Source organism: Misgurnus anguillicaudatus, chromosome 23 (assembly GCF_027580225.2).
Source record: "Misgurnus anguillicaudatus chromosome 23, ASM2758022v2, whole genome shotgun sequence".
NCBI lineage: Eukaryota > Metazoa > Chordata > Actinopteri > Cypriniformes > Cobitidae > Misgurnus > Misgurnus anguillicaudatus.
The window spans coordinates 9,023,210-9,050,394 of NC_073359.2; the positions used below are offsets into that span (position 1 = coordinate 9,023,210).

General features: G+C 34.3%; 1 protein-coding gene across 6 annotated transcripts in view; it reads right to left on the minus strand.

Annotated features, from left to right (window-relative positions):
* Window positions 1–6,443: 6,443 nt before the first annotated feature.
* The window catches only part of camsap2a (calmodulin regulated spectrin-associated protein family, member 2a), a 64,063-nt gene continuing 43,321 nt past the window's right edge, over window positions 6,444–27,185 (minus strand). Inside the window, exons 5-18 of one of the 6 annotated variants that reach the window (XM_055217797.2) lie at window positions 26,771–26,803; window positions 24,819–24,960; window positions 24,242–24,381; window positions 18,989–19,079; window positions 18,799–18,895; window positions 18,607–18,644; window positions 18,448–18,517; window positions 16,413–18,360; window positions 13,301–13,437; window positions 13,000–13,220; window positions 11,033–11,129; window positions 9,826–9,941; window positions 7,777–7,895; window positions 6,444–7,685 (exon numbers count right to left, since the gene is read on the minus strand). In XM_055217797.2, coding sequence (XP_055073772.2) covers window positions 7,380–7,685; window positions 7,777–7,895; window positions 9,826–9,941; window positions 11,033–11,129; window positions 13,000–13,220; window positions 13,301–13,437; window positions 16,413–18,360; window positions 18,448–18,517; window positions 18,607–18,644; window positions 18,799–18,895; window positions 18,989–19,079; window positions 24,242–24,381; window positions 24,819–24,960; window positions 26,771–26,803 — 3,555 coding nt within the window. In that variant the 3' untranslated portion in view covers window positions 6,444–7,379. Of the gene's footprint in view, window positions 7,686–7,776; window positions 7,896–9,825; window positions 9,945–11,032; window positions 11,130–12,999; window positions 13,221–13,300; window positions 13,438–16,412; window positions 18,361–18,447; window positions 18,518–18,606; window positions 18,645–18,798; window positions 18,896–18,988; window positions 19,080–24,241; window positions 24,382–24,818; window positions 24,961–26,770; window positions 26,804–27,185 lie in introns of all 6 variants that reach the window. The other 5 variants (XM_055217796.2, XM_055217799.2, XM_055217798.2 and 2 more) reach the window with 5 other exon arrangements.

Consider the following 27,185-nt stretch of genomic DNA (forward strand, 5'->3'; position numbering starts at 1 on the left):
AGCAGCAGCAGAGGGCGGAGAGGCGCGCTGGTCCGGTCACACCCACTATTAAGCGCCTCTTTGCATTGTACTCATGTTTTGCCAATTTTTTCAAAGATCTTTGTACCCAATAATTATTTGTAACCCCTTGTATTGTCAACATTGTTAAAAAGCATTATTTATTTATTTTTACCATTATTTATTTTCCCTTTTTAATTCCGTTTTTTTTTTTTTTTTTCATTATTTTTATTATTTAATTGATTTTCATATTTGAACTGTAACTGGTTATGGTGCAATGTGTCTGCCTTTGAGAATTGTAGTTTTTTTTTTTTTTTCTTATTGCAGGCCTGTTTTTGTATGTACATTTGACATTCCAATAAAAAAAAAAAAAAAAAAAAAAAAAAAAAAAAAAACATTGTACTCATGTTTTTGAATGTATGCCGCGCTGCGCAGACGTTATGACATCACAGCACCGCGAGAGCTGACAGATCAGATAGCGTTCGAATAGCTCTCGCGGTGCTTCGATGTCATGCCTGCGCAGCGCCACATTTAAATATTTTTAAAGGCACAAAACAGTTTGGTGGTCTGCTCTGTGTACCTGGATTGTCATTTTACAACTTGTGTGAAATACACCACGACTGATTGTTCTTGTGGTTCAATACATTGAAATGGTGACGGACTTCGAATTATGTTGTGTTATTTAAAGAGCTTTAGGATGCACTGTGACTGTCCCTTTTAATTTTGTATTATTTGTTGACAAAGGAATTCAGAAATTTGAATCTTGAATTATGAGTAAAGACAGATTTTTATGGTGTTAAGTAGATGTTACTCGAAATGTTTATTTTATCAGAGATGCGTGAAAACTTTAACCTCCATAAGTAATAATGGATGTGAAACGACCACCACCTAGCGGTGGTATCTGGCCAGGGCAGACTTAGGGTTGTGACGTAACGACAGATCGCGCACGAACACGCGCTTACATTTTAATGGGCACTTAAAAAAATAATGGCCACAGCCCACATCTGTAATTAATTAAAGTTTTACAATAATAGTACAAAATTGATAGTAATAACATTATTACTGTCTAAATTTAATAAATTTCGATAAAAAAGTGCAAAGTAGATTTTCCTGCATTTTAGAAAATTAAAGGAACAAAAATGTTAGGAAAAAAATTAAAAAATGGCATAAACCTATTTTATATTATTATATTTGCAATATCGTTTATTATATTTAGTTACATTTTTGTATTTTATTTTATTTTATTTTATATTATTATATTTGCTATTTTTTATAATATTTTTATGTATTGTCATATTTTATCATATGTTTATATTATTATATCTATTATATTGTTTATTATATTTTGTTAAACTGTTGTATTTTATTATATTTTATATTATTATATTTGCAATATTGTTTATTATATTTTGTTAAATTGTTGTATTTTATTATATTTTATATTATTATTTTGTTATATTTTATCATATGTTTATTATATTTGCTATATTGTTTTTTATATTTTGTTAAATTGTTGTATTTTATTATATTTTATATTATTATTTTTGTTATATTTTATCATATGTTTATTATATTTGCTATATTGTTTATAATATTTTGTTACATTTATTATTATATTTTATATTATTATATTTGCTATATTGATTATTATATTTTGTTGTATTTTGTTATATTTTATATTACCTATATTGTTTATTATATTTTATCATATGTTTATTATTATATTTTGTTAAATTGTTGTATTTTATTTTATTATATTTTATATTATTATATTTGCTATTTTGTTTATTATATTTTGTTGTATTGCTATATTTTATCATATGTTTATATTATTATATCTGTTATATTGTTTATTATATTTTGTTAAATTGTTGTATTTTATTATATTTTATATTATATTTGCAATATTGTTTATTATATTTTGTTAAATTGTTGTATTTTATTTTATTATATTTTATATTATTTTATTTGCTATATTGTTTATTATATTTTGTTAAATTGTTGTATTTTATTATATTGCATATTATATTTGCAATATTGTTTATTATATTTTGTTAAATTGTTGTATTTTATTATATTTTATATTATTATTTTTGTTATATTTTATCATATGTTTATTATATTTCCTACATTGTTTATTATACTTTGTTACATTTATTATTATATTTTATATTTTTATATTTGCTATATTGTTTATTAAATTTGTTGTATTTTATTATATTTTATATTAGCTATATTGTTTATTATATTTTATCACATGTTTATTATATTTTGTTAAATTGTTGTATTTTATTATATTTTATATTATTATATTTGCTATATTGTTTATTATATTTTGTTATATTGTATCATATGTTTATATTATTATATCTGCTATATTGTTTATTATACTTTGTTAAATTGTTTTATTTTATTTTATTACCATTTACATTTGCTATATTGTTTATTATATTTGTTACATTTTTTATTATATTTTATATTATTATATTTTCTATATTGTTTATTATATTTTATCATATGTTTATATTATTATATTTGCTATGTTGTTTATTATATTTTGTTAAATTGTTATATTTTATTATATTATATTATATTTGCTATATTGCTTATATGTTGTCCTCATATTTCTGCAGCATCATTATTTGTTCATACAGTATTTTCAGTGGTGATACATTAATGTTTCTGCTGTGACAGGTGAGAGTCTTGTCCTCTTGGTATCTCCACTGCTTTTAGACTCACTGATGCTTCACATAAGTGTGAACCAGGAGCAAATATATTTGTAAGATAGTTATATTTTATAATAGTTTTATAACTGCTATATTGTTTATTATATTTTATTATTATTTTGTAATATTGTTTATTACATATGGGATTTTTTTTTAATTTTTGTGCAAGTAAAAATATGTTTGTACAATTTTTGTGTAAATAGTAATCTATTTTTATGCTAAAATAAGTTTGAGCATGAAATTTTTTTTTTTTTTGTATTTAGCATTTGTGTTTTCTATAGAGTTTTTTACATGAAACATTTTTTCAAGAACAAAGGGCATCATTATAAGTTTTTTTTAAGTAAATATAAAAATAAATGTTTTTGTGTAATCCTTTTGTGATAGTGTGTTTTTTTCAAAAACGTTAAAGGAAAACACCAACATTTTTCAATATTTTAATATGTTCTTACCTCAACTTACAGCGCTTCTTGAATGTGTTAGCATTTAGCCTAGCCCCATTCATTCCTATGGCTCCAAACAAAAGTTTTATTTTGTGCCACCATACTTACTCGTGTAACTATTCATGTAACAGTCTTTAAATAGGAAAAACATGGAAGCGTTAGGTGGCTTCTAAATTTATCACTGTTTGGATCCTAAGGAATGAATGGGGCTAGGCTAAATGCTAACACATTCACGATGCGCTGTACAAAGATTAAGTTAGCGCATTGAATAAATATAGGTATGTATTAATTAGTCTAAGTTTAGGTAAGAACATAGTAAAATATTGAAAAACTGTGGTGTTTTCCTTTAATGATAATACATTTGCTGTTAAGTTTTATTTGAAGAGACATCAATTACAGTCAATGATCTGAGTCTGACAATGCAGTGTACAATAAAACTCAAAAGACAAAAAAAGAGGCCATGCAAAACTTTATTGAATGCAATTAAAATTTGACATGTTATTTTAGCATTATGACAGCACAGAACCTGAAATGAAAGAGAGAGAGAGAGACGTGCTGAAGAGATCAGAGTTCACACACTGTACAATGGTCTACCATGCTTATTTAAATAACCTGAAATGGCCAAATAACTCAACCAAGATAGTATGTTAACAGTTGTACTTTTTTAATAGGCTAAAACTTATGAGTCTACTGAGTACTGCGGAGCTGTGCACATTTGTCCATTTCAAAACACTCATACATCCCTTCAGCTAATCAACAAATTTGATTTATTGGAAAACAGGTGTGTTAAGTGTTTGAACGGCAAGCACCAATAAACAGCATTTCAATACTGCAGTGGAAAACTACTGGGAAAATGGCTTTTAATAAGCAGGAAAGGAAGGCATCAAACGCCTCTACCCGTATAGCCACATTCTGCCCTAAAACAATTAAGGGGGAATGTTAACATATGTGACCCTGTCTGTGAAATCCAGGCTAAAGTCTCATAATCGAATTATTGACATGACCTCACTCAGTCAATATTAAAGATATCAAGATTATATTTTCACAGGATGTTCTTTACATTATGTAAGATGATTTTCACAGGCAAGGTCAAATATTATGATTGATAACGTCACATAAACTCCAGCAAAACGCGACATAACCAAGTCAAAATGTAAAATTTACCATTCAAAGTTTTTTAGCCCTCAGTTGCAACATTTTGCACACATTATTGAAATGGCTCCAACAATCATCTAAAATATATTTTGGCAAACTGCTTCTTAACACTTTTGTGTTTTCGAGGATAATAGTGTAACATACTTCAAACCAGTCATATCGAGAATACACAGCAAATATTTTTGAAAATGATTTTGACTTTATAATAGTAAACAAGACTTAAAAAGTTGGCATGTTCAGGCTCTTTTACGTAACGCTTCATCTCGACGAAAAGTGATGGAATGTGTAAGCAGTAAAAATACTGCTAGCAAATAAAGTAGATAATGTGATTTTTTTTTCGTTTTCCAACCTCTGAATTTTATGATACGATACCATATGTAATAATCATAATTATTAGCTGTGATTGAAAAAGATCAGGATCATTGTTGAAGTAGTTCTTTGACCACAGTATTACAAAGTTTTACGTGTTGTCTTTGACACTGGTGATCAGTGTTGGGGTAACGCATTACAAGTAACGCGCATTACATAATAATATTACTTTTATGAAGTAACGACTAAAGTAACGCATTACTTTATAAATGTACACTTTGATATTTAAGGTACTTTTTTAATGCAAGTAATGCAAGTTACTTTTTACTGAGCCCCTAAGGCAGTGCTTCTCAAATAGTGCGGCGGGACCCCCAGGGGGGGCTCGAATCGACACCAGGGGGGGCGCGCAAGACCCCAGGGAAAATACTTTTTCAGGAAGTGATTTTTAAAGACATTACACCCCAATCCCGCTGTAAACCGCTTGTGTTATTTATTGATTATATTTCATTTTTCAGTATCAAATGGTCAAAAAATATTATACTTTAAATAAGGATTGATTTTTTATTTCAAGCAAATTGATGCATTTTATGTCTTTTCTGTTACAGACTAAAAAACAATGTTAATAAAGTTATTGTAAGTTGATCGATATTTCTTTTTTTTGTTTTCTTTTTGTGTTTTCTCAATATTAATAAGGATACAATGTTTTGCAGATGTGTAATTTTATAGACAAATTATACTATTTAAAGTCGCGGCGGAGAGTTAGGGGGGGCGCGAAATGTTTACTTCTTCTTAGGGGGGGGGGCATGACAGAAAATAATTGAGAAGCACTGCCCTAAGGTGACATTGAAGTAAAAAAAATTAAATTTCTCTTTAAATCTAAAGTTTTTCCTCATGCGAAACCTTAGTTTAATTAAATAAAGTTTAGTTTCGCCGCGTGCACACGTGAAACTATCACGTGCGCACGCGAAACTAAACTTTATTTAATTTTTGCTCCATGTCCTATTAGGGGCTCCGTAACTTTTCAGTTTAATTAAATCAAATTTAAAATTAAATAATGTACTGAATTAAACTGAACATATTAAAGGGGACAGAGAATGAAAAACCATTTTTACCTTGTCTTTGTTGAATAATGGTAGTCTACCCGCATTCACAAACATACAACAAGTGCTAAACATGCTAAACATCTCAGTCTCATAGAAATTCCTCTTTTAGAAATGTCAGCCAGAAAACAGCCCAATCTGAAAAACTGATGCTTATGACATCACAGGCATCTAACTGCCCATCCACTTTAAAATAATTGGCTACATTTTTTGAGTGGCAGCAAAGTCAGCCAATCAGTAATGAGAGTGCAAGTTAAGCCAGTAGGGGGAGCCAAATAGGTGCAAAACCACTTGTTTGAAATCCCCCACCCTAATAGAGCTATCTGAGAGAGGTTTTTAGGAAGCTTCTAAGGCATTACAAACCCAAACAAAAAATTTTTTGTCTACATGTCACATCACAGAACAAGGATAAATACTCCGTTCAACCATTCTATGTCACCTTTAATGTTGAGTTACGCACTATGTGCGCCTGAGCGCGAACAGTTTGAGTCAGAAACGGATATGGCAGGCCAGAGCTATCATAAAAACACTTGCAACGCCTAAAAGAGATCAAGCCTCAGCCAAGTAAGAAAAAGTAATGCAAAATTAACTTAAAAGTAACATAAGCATTACTTTCCATGAAAAGTAACTAAGTAACGCAATTAGTTACTTTTTTGGGGAGTAACTTAATATTGTAATGCATTACTTTTAAAAGTAACTTTCCCCAACACTGCTGGTGATGTTGCTAAGTCACATGATAAGACATTTATTTATCGTCATCCATGAAGCTAAAATGGAAATACTGTTTCCGCAATTCAGTTCAGCACAATCGAATACTCATTAGCCTAATGTTTGCACCAACAATCATAAACGAATACAACAGAAAAGTTTGGCTTTGTAATCCCCGGCCTTAAGGCCCAAAATAGATGATAAATACGATTTAAAAAGATCATAATGCTGAATTAAGAACATTACCATCGGTCGGTTAAAAAACAACCAAAAAAAAAATATACATAAAAGCAAATACACCTACTGGAACGAAATTAAATAAATTCACAATCCTGCTGTGAATCAATGCCAATAGAGTTCAAGAAGTTGAAAACCCATCAAAAGTGGGTCATTTCTGCAAACAATATTACTCACGGCACATTACCACACTGATTTATGTGTATATTAAATACGACATAGCTCGCCAAGAAGGCTCCCTTACGTTAGATATGAAACCAATACAATCACAAGCTATGAACGCAAGACCCTTTCGATAAGCAGCCGTACAATCATATAACAACAGTCGTAAAAATACAAACACAAAAAAAAACAGGAAACAAAATCAACATAAGGCCACAAATGTGCGAGAATTCTGTACAAAAACGAAATAACATTCAGTGCTTTAGTGTACCAACTTAAAATAACAGGACGTCCGTGACAATGTTTCATTGTTTTGTTTTTTGGCACATAGAATTTAAATGTGATACGTAAAACGATGTCTCGGGTGCCAGACACATGAATGCGACTCATTTGCCACCCTTCAGAGTTTTACATTCCAGTTGTGCATAAAACGTGCGTGTCCTTATTGAGCGGAGGCTAACTAGTTCGGACGGAAGATTGTAAAAAGTTTCCAGTACGTACGAAGAAGTGCATCTAGAAAGCGTTCGAACAGACGTCAAGAAACACTACGACTTAACGGCCGCTACTTTTTTGGGAGTCCCTGGTTTTTTGGTCTGCCACAAGTGGCTTTGGATGGTGATGGCATCCACGCTCGCCGACATGGTCTTGGCTGGGATCTGGCTGAATTGCTTCCGGTCCGAGTTGTACTTGTAGATGCCGTCAATCATCTTGCGTGAGATGGTTTTAGGGCCGATGCCGGTCAGCTTGTTGATCTCCTCCGAGTCCGGGCAGTACGTGTATACGGAGCGGAACTGGCAGCCGGAATCCCGGAAGAGGATCAGGAAATTGTTGGCCTCTGATTTATCCATTTCCTTTAACAGACATAATCAAATAGCTAAATTCATATGGTATAACATACATATGTATTACATTACAAGTTTAAATGACTCAAATATGCGTTACCTCTAAAATCTTGTTCTTCTGTCCCTCATTGACTTTGCCAGCCAAACAGCAGTGGGCCAGAGCATTCTGAATGATATGTTTATTAGACTTTGCACTGGGTACCTTGTATAATTTAGGACCTGCAGAGAAAAAAAATAAAGGGTGAGCACCAAATGTTTTGTAACGAGCCGCTAAGGTGACGTTGTAGTAAAAAAATGTAAAGTTTAGTTTCATGTGCTCAAGTGAAACTTTCATGTGCTCAAGCGAAACCTTCATGTGCAGAATTTTTTTTTAAAGTTTAGTTTCGCGTGTGCACGTGAAAACTAAACGCGGTAGTATCATGTGCGCACGCGATGGTTTCAAGTGCGCACGCGATGGTTTCAAGTGAGCACGCGATGGTTTCAAGTGAGCACGCGATGGTTTCATGTGCGCACTCGATGGTTTCATGTGCGCACTCGATGGTTTCTAGTGCGCACTCGATGGTTTCTAGTGCGCACTCGATGGTTTCTAGTGCGCGCGCGGAGGTTTCAAGTGCGCGCAGGATGGTTTCAAGTGAGCACGCGATGGTTTCAAGTGAGCACGCGATGGTTTCATGTGCGCACGCGATGGTTTCATGTGCGCACTCGATGGTTTCTAGTGCGCACTCGATGGTTTCTAGTGCGCACTCGATGGTTTCTAGTGCGCACTCGATGGTTTCTAGTGCGCACTCGATGGTTTCAAGTGCGCGCAGGATGGTTTCAAGTGAGCACGCGATGGTTTCAAGTGAGCACGCGATGGTTTCATGTGCGCACTCGATGGTTTCATGTGCGCACTCGATGGTTTCTAGTGCGCACTCGATGGTTTCTAGTGCGCACTCGATGGTTTCTAGTGCGCACTCGATGGTTTCTAGTGCGCACTCGATGGTTTCAAGTGCGCGCAGGATGGTTTCAAGTGAGCACGCGATGGTTTCAAGTGAGCACGCGATGGTTTCAAGTGAGCACGCGATGGTTTCTAGTGCGCACTCGATGGTTTCATGTGCGCACTCGATGGTTTCATGTGCGCACTCGATGGTTTCTAGTGCGCACTCGATGGTTTCTAGTGCGCACTCGATGGTTTCTAGTGCGCACTCGATGGTTTCTAGTGCGCACTCGATGGTTTCTAGTGCGCACTCGATGGTTTCTAGTGCGCACTCGATGGTTTCAAGTGCGCGCAGGATGGTTTCAAGTGAGCACGCGATGGTTTCAAGTGAGCACGCGATGGTTTCATGTGCGCACTTGATGGTTTCATGTGCGCACTCGATGGTTTCATGTGCACACTCGATGGTTTCTAGTGCGCACTCGATGGTTTCTAGTGCGCGCGCGGAGGTTTCAAGTGCGCGCAGGATGGTTTCAAGTGAGCGCGCAGGATGGTTTCAAGTGAGCGCGCAGGATGGTTTCAAGTGAGCGCGCAGGATGGTTTCAAGTGAGCGCGCGATGGTTTCAAGTGAGATCGCGATGGTTTCAAGGGAGATCGCGATGGTTTCATGTGCGCGCGCGATGGTTTCAAGTGAGCGCGCGATGGTTTCAAGTGAGCACGCGATGGTTTCAAGTGCGCGCGTGATGGTTGCAAGTGCCCGCGCGATGGTTTCAAGTGCGCGCGCGATGGTTTCAAGTGCGCGCGCGATGGTTTCAAGTGCGCGCGCGATGGTTTCTAGTGCGCGCGCGATAGTGTCACGTGCTCATGTGAAACTAAACTTTATTTAATTTTTGCTCCATGTCCCCTTAGGGACCCCGTAGTTTGGCACTAAAAATAGCAAAAAATAACAATGCTTTAAAATGCTTTCCTCTATGCTGCAAGAGGTCTTTGCTATTTGATCACGTCACCAAAAACATTAAAATTTTATCGGCCTTAACACTTATTTATCCGAACTGCATAACTTTTTTGCTATTTTCAGCCTAATATTTCGGTTTCCGAACATATGTAACAACATAAATGAAAAGTGCAGTTGAAGATCAAGATTTGGGTAAGTGCTCCCTCTGGTGGTTTGGAGTTGCAGACTCAAACAATGACAATAAAGGCATTCAATCAGTTCAAATAGTGTAGTTCTCTTACCTGTGTATTCAGTGTTGGACGTCAGCGAGGACGTGGTGGAGCCGTTATCCCAGTCTTTATCTCCGTTACGGCTACCGGAGCGAGTAGGAGACAGGCAGCCATCTGCTGAATCAGGCCTACTGGGATAACATCGTAAACCTTAGTCCTGCTATACATTTAACATCACCAATACCATCAGTATCGGAGCAGTATGCTAGCTGGAGCCATTTATTTCAAGTCTTTGTGCTAAGCTAGGCTAGCAGTGGGTACGTCAGACAGAGTTACGGGATGCACGGAGATGAAAAGGGTATGTAGGGACTTATCTAACTCTGGGGATACAGTGAATAAACTAAAATCCCAAAAAGTCAGCGTGTTCCTTTAATGCAGGAAGCAAGTATATTTCCATATTTCTGTGGACTGCTTATGACATTTACATATTGCAGATGCTTGTATTTGGGTCAGTAACAAAAACAGTTTGGCAAGATGAAAAATGTAAATTAAAAAAAAAAAACTTGTCTTAAAAGCATGCATCAGGTTTATTTCAATGCTCATAGTGTATTTATGTTGATTTTATGCAATAAAAAATAATTCTTATGAAAGCTAAGACTGAATGGACCTGAAAATGTCAAATGCTGTAACCGCAAATTGTGCCAAAGAATGAGAAATATTCAATATTTTATCCATCTTGATGGCATGTAAGCGTAATCATAAAAAAAAAATCATTTTAAAATATAATTTTATTAATGTACATTTTAATGCATTTTTGTAATATTTAATAGCTCTGTTTTACTAAATAATCTTTGACAAATGATTAAAAATGTATGTAAAAAAAATCATTTTATACAAAACTAGATGATTATATTTTATTTCACATTTTTTATGAATATATTTATATTTTTATTTAAAAAAAATACTAGTAACACCAATTGACGCAGACAGGTTACACCACATTGACATTTGTGAAATTATCCCCCAAATATTCTTTCAAAATGAAATAAAACCAGAAATTTTAGACTTTATCATCAAAAAAGAGAATGTATGCAAGTATCTGCAAATTTATTTTGGAATTTTAACCCTTTTACATTTAATTAAACCATCCGGACACAAAATAATTAACGTCACGTCATTGACCCAAATACATTAAACTACATTTTCGGTGAATTCAAGGTATACATTTTACAAAATGTAAATTAAACCCTTGACTTTCACGCTGGTAAGTGCTGCTTACCTGGGCGTTTTCCTCTCTGATCCGACGCTTTCATTGTCGCCGAGGTTAAGGGATGCCAGAGACAGGCTTGACACTGAAAAAACACGAGGGCGTGAACCTGGGCGCAAAACACAAAAACGACACAAGACTCACAGTTACAAAACAACAGCAAACCCACTGAACTTTGTGTTACTCTCATAATAGTACGGTTCACTACGTATATGTTGTTAAACACCTCAAACTACTTCTCCAACAACTTCAAACTTAACAAAAGTGCACCGTATGTATTTTTTTTTATTATATTTTTGGTGTAGATAATACTATTGGAAAAACCATGGTTTTATTACGGTAACCATGTTTGTTTTGTTTTAACTGAAGTAAAACCATAGTTAGTTAATTTTCATAAGGGTACAGTACTATAATTCAAAATATTGCTTTTTTACAACATTGCAAAAAATTATTTTCATGAAAAAAAAATCTTAGTATTTTTGTCTTGTTTTCAGTAAAAATATCTAAAAATTCTTAAATTAAGATGCTTTTTCTTGATGAGCAAAACGATCAAAGAAAATAAGTCTAGTTTTTAGACCAAAAATATCAAACAGTGATTTTGTCCATAAAATAAGCAAAAAATCTTTGGGGTAAGCAAATTTATCTTGAATTTAGAGTTTAAGAAATATGTTCAATATATTTTTGCTTACCCCATTGGCAGAATTTTTTTTGCTTGTTTCATGCACAAAAATTACTTAAATTTGATATTTTTGGTCCAAAAACCAGACTTATTTTCTTGGGTCATTTTGCTCATCAAGAAAAATCATCTTAATTCAAGAATTTTTAGATAATTTTAGGGGTGACCCCAAATAGTCGAAGATTCGATGCATCGATAGGAGAAGCCTGATTCGACTACCAATCTCAGAGTCGAATCGTCGCAGATGTGTTATGAAATGAGGATCCTTTCATTTTGGCCGTATATGGGTGCACCGTGCACAAATCTGATTTCACATATAACAGCTTTCTCCCAATATATTAATATACAGCATATTATTATAATTCTGCAAATAATATGTGAAGTATCAGCTTTCAATAAATATTTTTAAAATGCGTTAATAAATACAGCAACCCCTGTGACGGGGCTACACATCCATAAGAGGTTTCTATGTTAATAAACCATTGCCTCTTTGTTTCTACATTTAAAAGAAAAAGCTGGTAATTCTGGCTATACTTTCATTCTTTTAATAATTTCTTCATTTTATTTTCTTTATAAATCACTCTGGGTTATCTGATTTATCTATTTGACTTGTGTTTTGTTTTCGTGCACTTGAGGCATTTTGCACATATTTGTTTTTCACTTTACTTCTGACCTTATTTTATTAAAAAAATGTATTTATTATAAAGGTAAATTCTGATCTAATTTAAGTCTGTACATTTTGGATTGCTTTCGTTGTATCGATGTTGCGCTATTGCATGCTGGCCATGCTTGCGCATGCAATTTAGCCGAACGTGCTAGGTGCTCTTCGTCTCATATTTACCAAACTAAAACATTAAAAAACGGATGTTTTCGACGGGTCTAAGTTTTTAAAATGTATTTAAAACATTGTGGTTAGCTTGTCAAAAGTTAAACTACAAAACAGGTAAGCCGTTTCTTTAAATTTCGGTGATGAAACGGAAAATATCTGCACCGAACCTATATTTATACCTGACAGCCCTATCTGAAAACAAGACAAAAATACTTAGATTTTTTTTTCTTGAAAATAATTTTTTGCTTAATTCATTGGTTAGAATAGATATTTATTAGCAGGTGATGGTATAGATCAAAGACAGATGTTGTAAAGCATTGCTCAGGAAGAGATTAAGCAGAATCTCATTAGTTTTCAGGTGTCATAGTGTTAAAGTCTTTGTTAGAAGGAAATAAAGAGAGATGCAGTGAACTGGGTAAGTTAAAGGCTGAGAGTAGCACAAAGCATGCAGTTTTGGGCTTTGCCAACGTGTACCTGCTGTGCCCTTAACAGGAGTCCTGGGTGAGTCCAGCACATCTCTGTGGATGGATTTGGGCCTTGCTTTTCTCTGCTTGGCTCCCGCAGGCCTCTGTTTAACAAGCGTGTCCATGTCTTCCATAAGTTTCAGCTGTTTTCTCCTCAGGTACTCTTGCTTGATAAACTCTCGCCGGGCTTTATCTTCTTCCTTCTTCATGCGGTCCTCCTCTGCTTTCAACCTGTGGTAGGAGAGATGTTAAAATGAAAGACAAGGAGGAGGGGCTTATGCACAGCGATTGACAGCCGGACTGTGTGTTACCTGGCCTCCTCTTTCTTTTGTTCAAGCTCCGCCTCCAGCTGCTGTTTCCTCTGCTGGGTTTCTCGTTCTCTTCTCAGCCGTTTCTCCAAAAGTGCCGCTCGCTTTATGGCCATGCTGTCCTCTTCCTTTTTATCATCCTGACGTAACATGAAGGCATCATAAAAATGGACATCACACGTATCTGTTAATGTCTATTCATTCTTCAATTGTACACTGCAAAAATAACTTTCTTACTTAGTAAAAATTCTTAAATTAGGTTGCTTTTACTTGATGAGCAAAATGATTTAAGAAAATAAGTCTAGTTTATAGACAAAAACTATACAATTTAAGTAAATTAAAACTTAATATAAGCAAAAATATCTGCCAATGATGTGAGAAAAAAATCTAAAAATAAGTTTTCTTTACTTACTTTCTTTAAACGCTTAATTTAAAGGTGCAGTGTGTAAATTTTAGCAGCATCTAGTGGTGAGGTTGCAAATTGCAACCAACGGCTTGATCCACTGCTCACCCCTCGGTTTTAAAACACATAGCGGTAGCCAGCACCGGACAAACATGTCATCGTCGGAGACAACTTAGTTAAAAAAATTGTCGGTGAAAGGCTTCTGTAGAAAAATGGCGACACAAAACGGCGATTTCCACGTAAGGGGACCCTCTGTGTATGTAGATAAAACGTCTCATTCTAAGGTAATAAACACATAACGGTTCATTATGAAAGGTCTTTATACACCCCTGATAATATAGTTTTGTATATTATTTTGCATTTTTGTCAAGAGATCCTTATAAAAATTACACACTGCACCTTAATTTAAGCAAAATTTTCTCATCCCATTGACAGATAATTTTGCTTGTAAGCACAAATTCCCTTAAATTGTATATTTTTGTTTAAAGACTTATTTTCTTAAAGGTGCAGTGTGTAATTTTTAAAAGAATCTCTTGACAGTAATGCTAAATAATATTCAAAACTATATTATCAGTAGTGTATAAAGACATTTTTATAATAAACCTTTATGTTTTTATTAACTTAGAATGAGACGTTTTTATCTACATACACCGAGGGTCCCCTTACGTGAAAGTCGCCATTTTGTGCCGCCATGTTTCTACAGAAGCCCTTAATGGATAAACTTTTTTACTAAGTTTTTGGTGGTGGCTACCGTAGCTTCTCTATGCGTTTCAAAAGCGAGGGAAGAGCAGTGGACTGAGCCATTGGTTGCAATTCTAAAATTTACACACTGCACCTTTAAGTCATTTTGCTCATCAAGAAAATACATTTTGATTTAAGAATTCTTTGATATTTCTACTGAAAATATGACAAAAATACAAATTAAGAAAGACATTTTTTGCAGTGTATGCTAAAGCGTATTATAATTATAAATGTTATTACTATTAAATTGTTTCATAAAGTGCAGCTTGGAATTAGAATTTTATGTGAATATTTGAATAAATCAATATCCAAGGGCAAATTAATTTGAGGGCTGCACGAAATAAAGGGCTGCACGATATTAACTCTTTCTCCGCCATTGACGAGTTATCTCGTCATTTAAGAGAAAACATTTGCATAAAAAAACTTGTTCCTGATAAATTTTTATGTTACTTTGCAATTATCATAATATTATAAAAACCACGATTATCCACTAGATGGTGCACTTACTTATTTATAAAAAAACTGAAGCAAAAACTTATTTAATAATTTTAAACTCTGTGTATGTTTTGATAATCGTTCAGAATCTGATCTAAAAAAAAAATCCTTCACAAAAATGCAATTAATTTAGCTTTTTGCTAATAAATTTGTATTTTGAAAGAGTTTTTTAGTTTATTAGCAGAAAAAAATATAGATAGGATGAAAGTTTTTTCCCCTTGTTTTGTTTGTTTGTTTGTTTGTTTGTTTGTCTAAAAGTTTACATTTTCCTAGAAGGCATATTTTCACAAAAAATGCTGGCGGGCCACTTAAAAAAAATGGCTGGCGGGGAACGACGGCGGTAACTTACTAAATAATTTGATAGACGCTATGCTAATGCTTTAAGTTTGTAAAATCTATTTAAATTATAAAAAATATATTGTAAACTTAAAAATGTTATAACCAACATGCATTTCACATTCTTTCAGGGGAAAGAAAGCATCACTATTTAATCACGCATCAGTCTATCAGCTGAGACGGTCGAATGCATAGCCTTGCAAAGCAAAGTTTATTTGACTCGTACGTGTACGCAGTGTACATTTTCCTGTATGCCCATGCACGACCTACGAGTACACAGTCCGCCCAGTTACAAAAATCGCCAGTGTGCATACAGTAAACAGCGGACCCTTGCGTATGCACAAAAACGGGACTATACTTCTAGATTTACCGTGGGTTCAAACCAGCCGCGTTTGAGGCGTTAAAGTCGCGTCTAGTTTGCCGCTTGGACATTTTGAGTTTACTCGCTTACTCATTAATTCTAGTTATCTAGACATTCACGCGGAAATTCGCATCATGGGAGGGGCTTCTGCTACTCTGCTCGCTTTCTGTAATCACGTCACTACTGATTGGTTAACGCGGCGCGTTTTTCCGCCACAGTTAAAAATGTTAAACTTTAAAAAAACTAGACGTGCGAATGAGGCGGAATCGCATCTACCGCACCGCGCTACATGCCTCATTCGTGCCGCGAGACCTCCAGAGCACGTCAACGCATCTTTACATTGAAATCACTCCCTCTTGACGCCTATACCGCGTCTGGTCTGAACGTAGCATTAGACTAAACCTTTTTTATGTATTTAACACACCATATACCATTTGCGATATTAAAATGATTTTAATATTTATTGTTGCCCTATTAACTGGAGCTTTTGATGGTGCTATACAAGTCTAAAGTGAACCAGATATAAAGATAAAGCTGCTACACTGTTCAGGAGGCATAACGCTGACATTTAAAACTAAATTATTTATTTGCTCCCGTTTTCTGACCTAGATCAAACAGCTGCATTATAAATATCCACCAAGTTCTGTCCCAAGCTAACCTCTTTCAGCAACTTTACTGTTGCTATAAGTATTAAAGATTGTGGTTATGTTCATATTACAGCATTGTCCTGAGCCTTGTTTTAAATTCCAGGGATGAGCAATAGTAATTAAGATGTTTACCTTGAAGAAGAATCCACAGCTCATTTTCTGATCATCATCTTGATTTTCTCCTGATATTTCCTTCTCGCCTTCCTCTTCCAGTGCTTGTCCATCTATGGGCTTGAGGATGGACAAAGGAACCTCAATCAGATTCTTGTTGCTCTGATGGGTGATATCAATTGGCTTCTCGGTGGGAGTGACAATGACTGTTTCAGTTACGAACTGTGATAACACTTCTGATACATTCGACTCCATTGCAGGCTTGTTCTCACTTTCTTCTACTTGTTCATTCTCCTCCTTCGTCTCTTCTGGTTCAACTTCTTCTACCTGTTGGGTTTCTTTGGTTGGTGAGGTAATATCACCAGAAAAATGCTCAATAGACAGCGACTCCAAGCCAAGGTCTTGCTCAGCATCTGTGGTTTCAGCTCCTGATGGTGGTTTCTTCTTACGTCCCAAATATGAAAAGGAACACGATTCAGGCTGAGATGGGGAGAACCTTCTGAGCCGTGGTATGCTGTCAACTGACTGAGGAACAGTTAGGACTCGGTTGAAGGGTGCGATTTTTAGTTCACTTGGTCTGGGTGTCCTTGGGGTCTTGGAGTGGAAGGAAGCGGACTTTCTCTTAAGGTTTGTAGGGGAGCGTTGTGTAGCCCTAGGGGAATCTGCAGGTGACGGTGACCCTGAAGAGCGTGTGCCGCTCCCTCGGAGATCTCGCACCTGTTTTTGTGGTGAAGGTTGAGGTGCAGACACCACCCAGGCCTGTTGCTCCCGCATCTGCATGATAAGCTCCTGTTGTTGAGCCAGACGTTGCATCTCGGCTTGTAGGAAGCTCAGCGAAGCGTTGAGCTTCTCAATGGAGCGTGTGTACTCCACGAGGTCTGCTTCAGATGTACCGTCCTCACCCGGAGACTTCTGCGGAGACTTGACGGGCTGGGGTGTCTCCGTTGGTGTTTTGGTGTCCTCCGAGCTGGGAGACGGTGACATGGGATCACCTTTCCTCTTGACCACGGTGAGGAAAGCACTACGTCCCATCTTTTGACGATGTCGAGTAAAGGCAGCCTCCACTTTTTTCTTTTGGGCCTCGATGGCACGACGTTTCTCCTCAAGTCTCATACGCAGCTGCACCATTTCAGCAGCCATGGCCTGGGCAGGGTCTTTGGACGGCTGGCGTGCAGGGCTAACCTCGGGCGAAGGCGCCCAGGAGACAGAGTGAGGAATGTTGAGGTCTGAACCGTCTGGTGTTGTGCCTTGGGAGCTGGCACCTTTGGCCTCCAAATTTGGATTCAGTTTACGTAACTTTTGCTCTGCAAAACTGGTCATCTTAACCCCAGGTGTTGGGGTATTTCCAGCAGGGGACTTTCCACTGATGTTACTGGGACATGGGCTTGTTGAGCAGGTTCTGGCCTCATAGTCTTGATCTGTGTCAAGATCCATGCTTACAGTACAATCCCTAAGGGATGAGTCCTCATCTAGCGTCTCTTGAATGTCCTCCGTTCGCACGTGAATGCCTGTATCAACTTCTGTGGTTGATGTGCTGTCAATCCCTTTGGACGACTCTGAAACTGAGTCCAGATTACCTTCTTTTGCTTTGGGGTTCAGTTCAGCTTGGTTGTGAAGATGAAGAAAGAAACCCTCATTGGACGCATGGGCCTTGGGGCTTTGTGTCTTTTTCTCAGAGTTGTGGATAATCTCAAGAGCCTCTTCAATGCTGGGTGGCCCTGAGCCATTTAGACGACCGTTATGATTTCCGGTCAGGCTGTCAGGGCAGCCGTCCTCCTCCTCTATGCCTATGTTCTTTCCATTGACAGGTTGAAAAGAAAGGTTTCTCTTGATGCCCCTGGTCCCATGGGCCATCTTAAAACCTTCTGTGCTGGCAGATCGGGTCATTCCTCGGCCAGTTGAAGTAGGCGTTTCACTAGTGCTGTCTCTATCCAATGGGATTTCAAAGGACACTCCTTGAGGAGCAGATCTAAGAAGGCACAACGAAGACAGGGGTAGGATCCAACGGCAAATAGTTTTTAATTGAATGCATATATTTTTAAAAACTTTCACTTACTTCTTTTCTTTGGGCCAAGTGCCCATGAAGCTCTCCACAAATGACATTGAGGTTGATCTCTTAATCTGACCTGTATAGCACATATAGAGGAGTTAGAGTATATGCCCCCAAATGTAGTTCAACACTTATAAAGTTGGTTGTCATCTCAAATTTGTTTACCTGAGCCTGAAGTCTGGGGTTGAGGTCGGAGGGGGAGACTTAAACATAAAAAGTCAATGTCATTTACAAGTATATATAAAGAGCTAGAAAGTATATAAAGCAGAATATATAAAGCAATAAGATATAAAATGACCATTTTAGCAGCTACAAACATTCAAAGTAAATAAGTAAGTAGGGGGAGATTTTCAATACCTTGGTCTGTCTGGACTAGGAGGTCTTTCTATGAAACTCCTCATTGTGACTTTTGAGATGGGTACAGATGGCAGGTTTTTAAGTGTGGGGGCTGGTGCTAAAAATCAAATGTAATTTGTGCAATGAATGTAATATACAAATGTAAAGGTCAACAAAAATAAGAAAACAAACAGCTGTAATAGTAGATTACCTTCAGTGTCTAACACCTGTGCCTGAACGAACGACGGCTTTACGACCTCGAGCCACCAGAAGAGCTCGGCCATAAACACAAGATAGTTATTCTGTGGAAAAAATAAACATCTCTATTAAATACTTGCAAAGGAGAAGCATTTAAATATGTCTACATTTGAAAAATTTAAGTGGTTATAAAAAATGTGTCTGTGCAATATTCTTCAACTCCCACAAGATGTCTCTACAAAAACACGAATAATATCATCATAATATGAATAGTAATATGAAGCGTACCTATTATTGAGGCTAAAAGCCCACCCTAACCATTATAGAATGGCAATTTTCCATGTTTTCTTAAAGGTGCCAAAAATGCATTGAAATAATATGTTAAATTGTTATTTAATATTTACATAGAAAGTATGTACATTTATTGAGTGCAAAAATGATCCAGAAACGTTTACATGTCGATTTACAAACCTAGGATTTGTCCTTTGAATGAAATAGTCTATTATTTCCCTATTTGGAAAGGTCATGAATAATAATATTGAGCTCTGCTCTGATTGCGCTGCTCTGAGGCTCATGTCAGTAGCTCACATTAGTAAACAGACCTTATATGTTTGAGCCTCTATCAGAAAAAATACAGATTTTGAGGACCAACTCATTGTTTGGAGATTGTTAATGGATGTTTCTGAGTGGTAAGTTTGTGCTTTTTATTCAGTATGGACATGCAAAACGTATCTGTAAAGTCAATAGTAGAACTTCAGCATAAATGCTAGCATATAGCATTAATTAGCATATAACGCTTGGGACGTACACTGTCACAGTCAGTGTTATGTTGAGATTGGCTTTTGCATGCACAAGGTTTACATAAAAATGAGGAAACAAATGCGTTTGAGGCTCACGATGTTCATCTATAACTAGATAGTTTTTTATTCTATGGCACTTTTAAATGATTTCAATTTTAATAAATATTTATTGCTAAAAACTGCTAAAATGAAATATCTATTGTATGTACTGCTTTAAAGGCGGGGTGCATGATCTTTGAAATTCAATGTTGACATTTGAAATCACCTAAACAAAACACGCCCTTACCCCAATAGAATCTGGACCTTCTTTTAATAAACCCGCCCTACTCATACGCAACCCAAGATATGATGTCGATTAGTAGACACGCCCCTTACTGCTGATTGGCTACAAGTGTGTTTTGGTAGTCGGCCCGACTCCCTTTTCCAATTGTTTTTTAAAAAAAATGCACCGCGCATTTAAAGTGAATCATTTTATTAATAAAAGTACGATTTTATATTTTATTTATAAGTAAAATGAACAGAAAATTGTATAACTTTTTTAAGTGGTTATCTTGAACAAGTATTTACAGACATAAATTGTCTATTTGCATCCACAGTGTGGTAAAAAGCCACCAGTGGCACTTAAGTTTTTATTATCAAAATAAATTATCAAAATAAATATTTATTTTTATTATCAAAATAAATATTTTTTTATCAAAATAAACTATTTTATAATTTATTTTGCCATGTTTTATTAATATTCAATAAAATACAATTTATATGATGCATTTTATTAGACCATACTGTATCTTACTCATTATGGCAAGACTACAGCATTCATGACCTTGAATTCATAATGTGTACCTGACATAATAAATAATACCTCCAGTACACTATTCTCATTTCAGCAGTTTAACAGGTCAACACCAGCAATTACCCGAGGACACTCCCACAAGACATTACATCAGCATTTTAATTGACTTTCAACAAAGAGAGACCCCTACATTTTAATAGCCTATACCACCAAGACTCACAATGTCACCATATAAGAAAATTATACATATAATACCCAATCGTCATCACACAACATTTGTTTCTATAATAATAACTGTTAAAAAATTAACTGTAAAAATATTAAGATTGTTAAATATCAATTAAATGCATTTAAAATTCTTTTTAAAAAAACAGGTCCAAAAGACAAAGTTTTTAAGGAGACAAAAATAAATCCGAGGATGTAAGAAGAAAAGTTGTGTTTGGAGCTGATGCGTGGTACATTAAGCTTTTTATCAAACATACCATGTATTATTTTGTGGTAAATATGAACCCATAAGACACGTGTCTGTTTAAAAAACTGAATCTGAACTAGATAAGAGCTGAAGGAAACTGGGTCAAGGTTACGGCTCAGTGACCTGCTCTCAATTTCACGCACAGTTCTGAGATTCAGCTTCGAAGCCTGCCACTGTATACATAAATTGGGTATTTTTTGCCTATGTAATAATGTTGCACTTTCAGTCAATGTTTTTAGGAAAGGTTTGGTTGAAGCACCAGCATTTGAAACCTCATGATTTTGGTTAACGGGAATAAAGCCAACAACCACAGGCGACACTGTCACCAGTGTGAAAAACAGCTTTAAATAGTATAATTTCATTTAGTAACCTGCTGTTGACATTTTACCACACTACTACATTTCCTACATCTATAGTAGATTCAGCTTGATACAGTATATAAATACTTTACATTTACCGCAGTTGGCATATGCTTTTATCCAAAGTTACTTATAGTGCATAACCTATACGGCAAATAAAGTAAATTTCTTTGGCCAAAAATATGTTTTAAATATATGCTAAATACATTTTGTAAAAAGTAAAGCTTAATTTAATATATTTTTGAATTTGAAAATATATTTATTAAATTTAAAATGTTTAAGTATGTATAAAATATAAAAATTATAAGTATATTTTTGCAGTTTAAAATATTGTTTTAACCTTCATATAAATGTATTTCAGGCGCAACAAATACATTTCTAATTTTACAACCAATAGGGCAAAAATATATTTTTTCCTGGCCAAAATATAAAAGTTTTTATAACATGTATAAAGTACAAGTATATCATATTTAAGTATGTATAAAATATAAAATTATAAGTATATTTTTGCAGTTTAAAATATTTATTTATTTTTATAATATTTATTTTTAACGTTCATATATTTCAAAATGTATTTCAGGCGCAACAAATACATTTATAATTTTACAACCAATAGGGCAAAAAATATATTTTTCCTGGCCAAAATATAAAAGTTTGTATAGCATATATAAAGTACAAGTATAACATATTTAAGTATGTATAAAATATAAAATTATAAGTATATTTTTGCAGTTGAAAATATTTATTTATTTTTATAATATTTATTTTTAACCTTCATATATTTCAAAATGTATTTCAGGCGCAACAAATACATTTCTAATTTTACAACCAATAGGGCAAAAAATATATTTTTCCTGGCCAAAATATAAAAGTTTGTATAACATGTATAAAGTACAAGTTTAACATGTTTAAGTATGTATAAAATATAAAAATTATAAGTATATTTTTGCAGTTTAAAATATTTTTTATTTTTATAATATTTATTTTTAACCTTCATATATTTCAAAATGTATTTCAGGCGCAACAAATACATTTCTAATTTTACAACCAATAGGGCAAAAAAAAAATTTTTCATGGCCAAAATATAAAAGTTTGTATAACATGTATAAAGTACAAGTATAACATGTTTAAGTATGTATGAAATATAAAATTATAAGTATATTTTTGCAGTTGAAAATATTTATTTATTTTTATAATATTTATTTTTAACCTTCATATATTTCAAAATGTATTTCAGGCGCAACAAATACATTTATAATTTTACAACCAATAGGGCAAAAAATATATTTTTCCTGGCCAAAATATAAAAGTTTGTATAGCATATATAAAGTACAAGTATAACATATTTAAGTATGTATAAAATATAAAATTATAAGTATATTTTTGCAGTTGAAAATATTTATTTATTTTTATAATATTTATTTTTAACCTTCATATATTTCAAAATGTATTTCAGGCGCAACAAATACATGTATAATTTTACAACCAATAGGGCAAAAAATATATTTTTCATGGCCAAAATATAAAAGTTTGTATAACATGTATAAAGTACAAGTATAACATATTTAAGTATGTATAAAATATAAAATTATAAGTATATTTTTGCAGTTGAAAATATTGTTTTATTTTTATAATATTTATTTTTAACCTTCATATATTTCAAAATGTATTTCAGGCGCAACAAATACATTTCTAATTTTACAACCAATAGGGCAAAAAAATATATTTTTCATGGCCAAAATATAAAAGTTTGTATAGCATATATAAAGTACAAGTATAACATGTTTAAGTATGTATAAAATATAAAATTATAAGTATATTTTTGCAGTTGAAAATATTGTTTTATTTTTATAATATTTATTTTTAACCTTCATATATTTCAAAATGTATTTCAGGCGCAACAAATACATTTCTAATTTTACAACCAATAGGGTAAAAAATATATTTTTCATGGCCAAAATATAAAAGTTTGTATAACATGTATAAAGTACAAGTTTAACATGTTTAAGTATGTATAAAATATACAATTATAAGTATATTTTTGCAGTTTAAAATATTGTTTTATTTTTATAATATTTATTTTTAACCTTCATATATTTCAAAATGTATTTGAGGCGCAACAAATACATTTCTAAGTTTACAACCAATAGGGCAAAAAATATATTTTTCATGGCCAAAATATAAAAGTTTGTATAACATGTATAAAGTACAAGTATAACATGTTTAAGTATGTATAAAATATAAAATTATAAGTATATTTTTGCAGTTGAAAATATATTTAATTTTAATCTTTTCAAACGATTATGTTTACAGGTTTGTAACATACATAGTTTTTCTTTCAATGCGACGTGAATATAAATGCTTTAAAATATAGGCCTATTTATTTTTTTAAATATATTTAAATTATTACTTCAAACATATTTCATTTCTGTAAACATATTTCAAAATATATTTTAGCACATTTTTTTTAAAATATATTTTAAATTATATTTGAAAATATATATTTTTTGCCATATGGGAAGATATACATTTTATCAGTACATGTGTTATGCATTAGCAATACCAACTGTCAAAACAAATAAGAAATGGGGTCCTTATATACATTGCTCTATCAAACAAAAATGTCTATTAAATTTCATAATTTCATATAAATTTCAGAAATCAACTAATTTAAAAGGACACACCCAAAAACGGCACATTATTGCTCACACCTACAAAGTGGCTATTTAACATGTTATATTAAATTATCTGTGTGATACTTTGAGCTAAAACTTCACATATGTACTCTGGGGAGACCATGTATTGATTTAACATTGTTAAAAAGTCTTGTAAAATGTCTTACTTTGATGGATGAATGGGCGTAGAGCATGTCCTCCAGACTGAAGTGACAGCAACGGTTGAAGTTCTCCCTGCAAAAGTCCTGAATGAGCTGGAGGTTATACAAACTGTCCGCCAGCGACATGGTCTCCTTCAAGCAAATGTCTGTAAATCAGAAATGATTCAAAGTGCTTCACTAATCAGGCAAACTACTCACAAACACAGGTTATTCGGTCTTTTAGGACGGTTCTGTAAGTGCTCGACCAATCACAGAGAAGACCATTAATCATGAAGTCTAAATCACACATTAGCATATGGAGATAAATCTAACAGCATCCATCATTCATGACGTTCATCACTGCGATGAGATTAAGAGATGATTAAAGTCACATAGAAGTGTTTCAAACAATGCACAATAGTGGCCAACTGATAGGGGTTTACAAACACAATATATCCAAAGTGCATGTATACATTGTATCAGTACTTTTATGATACAGGAATCCATTTACTTCTCCTTTAGACTGAATTTCAGCATTGTTTTTTCATTTCTCTCTCATCCACACACATGCATGCAAAGCAGGGTTTTCGGCCGGTGTACGTACCCTCCAGACTGATGATGGAGGGACAGTAAAAGTGCAGCAGGGCGGCCAGGGCACAACCATCTGTGCTGTCCTTCAGCAGGTTGTCCACCGGGGGGATCCAGGGAACGGTTTTGGACAGAACCTGCTCCTTCCTGTAACGGGCCTTGGGCAAACAAACATAAGCCTGTTATTTGACACATCCTCACATGCATTTTACATTATATTTTGTAGCTCATTTACTAAAGTAAACGGTAAGCATGAGAAAAAAACAACAAGATTACAAACATGTGTTCGGGGTGCATTCGAAACTTTACAGGGAGTAATAGTCATGTCATATGATCTTAAACCATTTCAAGTGAGATTTGCAAATGCAAAGCATTGATCTTTCAGAAATCCAAAACATAAAACATTTTAGTAAAACTGTTTGTTATGCAAAATCGCAGCTCTGCATACTCCCTATAAAGCATAAAAGCTTTTTTTAAGTTTCAGACACAGCCGAACTGTATGGAAAGTACTGTAATAAATAATGGAATAATGAAAATGACTTTGTTTAAAGGGCACCAATTATGCACATTTTTACAAGATGTAATTTCTCAGTCTCAGGTGTGCCCAGAATGTGTCTTTGAAGTTTCAGCTTAAAATACTCCACAAAGCATTTTTATAGCATGTGCAAAATGTCCCTATTTGTGTGGGAGCAAAAACGCGCTGTACCTTTAAATGCAAATGAGCTACAGCTCCTCACTCCCTTACAAACAGAAAGTGAGCGCTTTCAGTTAAAATAGATCTGATTAATGTGAATAAAGTGTGAGACAATACTATGTCACTACTGAGATATATCGGACAGCATACAACTCGCTGAGGGTGGAAACTATGGTAATCCAAGATTATGGGTGAGGCTTTATCAGTGTGACCTCACATTAACAAGAGAATGAAAATAATATCATGTCTAATGAGAGTGCTTTGGTTTAATGGTGATTAAAAAAAGGAATTTACACACTGTCAACATACATTTTCGTAAACACCTTGTAAAAGTTTTTGCATTATAGGTGCCCTTTAAAGGAAAACACCACCGTTTTTCAACACTTTACCATGTTCCTACCTCAACCTAGACGGATTAATACATACCTATCTTTTTTCAATGCATGCACTTAATCTTTATACAGCGCGTTGTGAATGTGTTAGCATTTAGCCTAGCCCCATTCATTCCTTAGAATCCAAACAGGGATTCATCCAGAAGCCACCACACACTTCCATGTTTTCCCTATTTAAAGAATTGACTAGTTACACAAGTAAGTATGGTGGCACAAAATAAAACTTGATTTTTTTAAGCGGATAAAAAATGAGAAGTATATTGTATGGCAGAAGAGCACTTAGTTTGCAGCACTTAGGCGCGCAGTAACATCATCACTTCTGACTACTCCCCGTATCTCTCAAACTTTTGCGCCCAAAGTCAAAGTGCTGGATACAATATAGTTTTCATTTTTTATCCGCTTAAAAAATTGCCACGTTTTATTTTGTGCCACCAAACTTACTCATGTAACAGTCTTTAAATAGGGAAAACATGGAAGTGTTTGGTGGCTTCTAAATTCATCCCTGTTTGGATCCTAAGGAATGAATGGGGCTAGGCTAAATGCTAACACTTTTACGACGCGCTGTGGAAAGATTAAGTGCACGCATTGAAAAAAGATAGGTATGTATTAATTTGTCTAAGTTGAGATAAGAACATAAGAAAATATTGAAAAACTGTGGTGTTATCCTTTAATGAAATAAAAACACGAGTGGTATCATAGCATCCGTTTCACATTCAAGCTAATAAAAATGTATCTAAAAGTCACCAGAAAATGACTACATATAGTTTCTTTTGTGGTTTTAATGAAGCACATGAATGGAAATAAAAAATGGCGACAAAGAGATGTTTAAACTATTAAATCAATAATACAAATGGACGAGTCATAATACATGATCACACTTACAGGAACCAGCTTCATATACCACTTGGTTGGAGACTTTAGAATGAATAAAAGAGAAAAGAGGATTATAAAGACAATTAGCTGTCTTAGTCGCATATCAGATTAGATTAACTGTGACCATCCTCCCTCCCATAGGAAAAGAGATCACCACTAAACACTTAATAACAGAGATTTTGTGAAACTGGAAGATAAGGATTCATATGAGCAATTCTGATATTTGTATTGCTGCATAGGCACGACACAAAATAATGTGAGCTGTCTGTGTGACATTGTGGGCACTGCATGCCATGCTGATGGTTTCAGGATGTTTATAGAGTTGTGTAACAGCCTGACATTCCTTTATCAGCACTGATTCTGTCACACACACATAAAAACGCACCGACAACACACACACACACACACACTTGTTCAATGCATC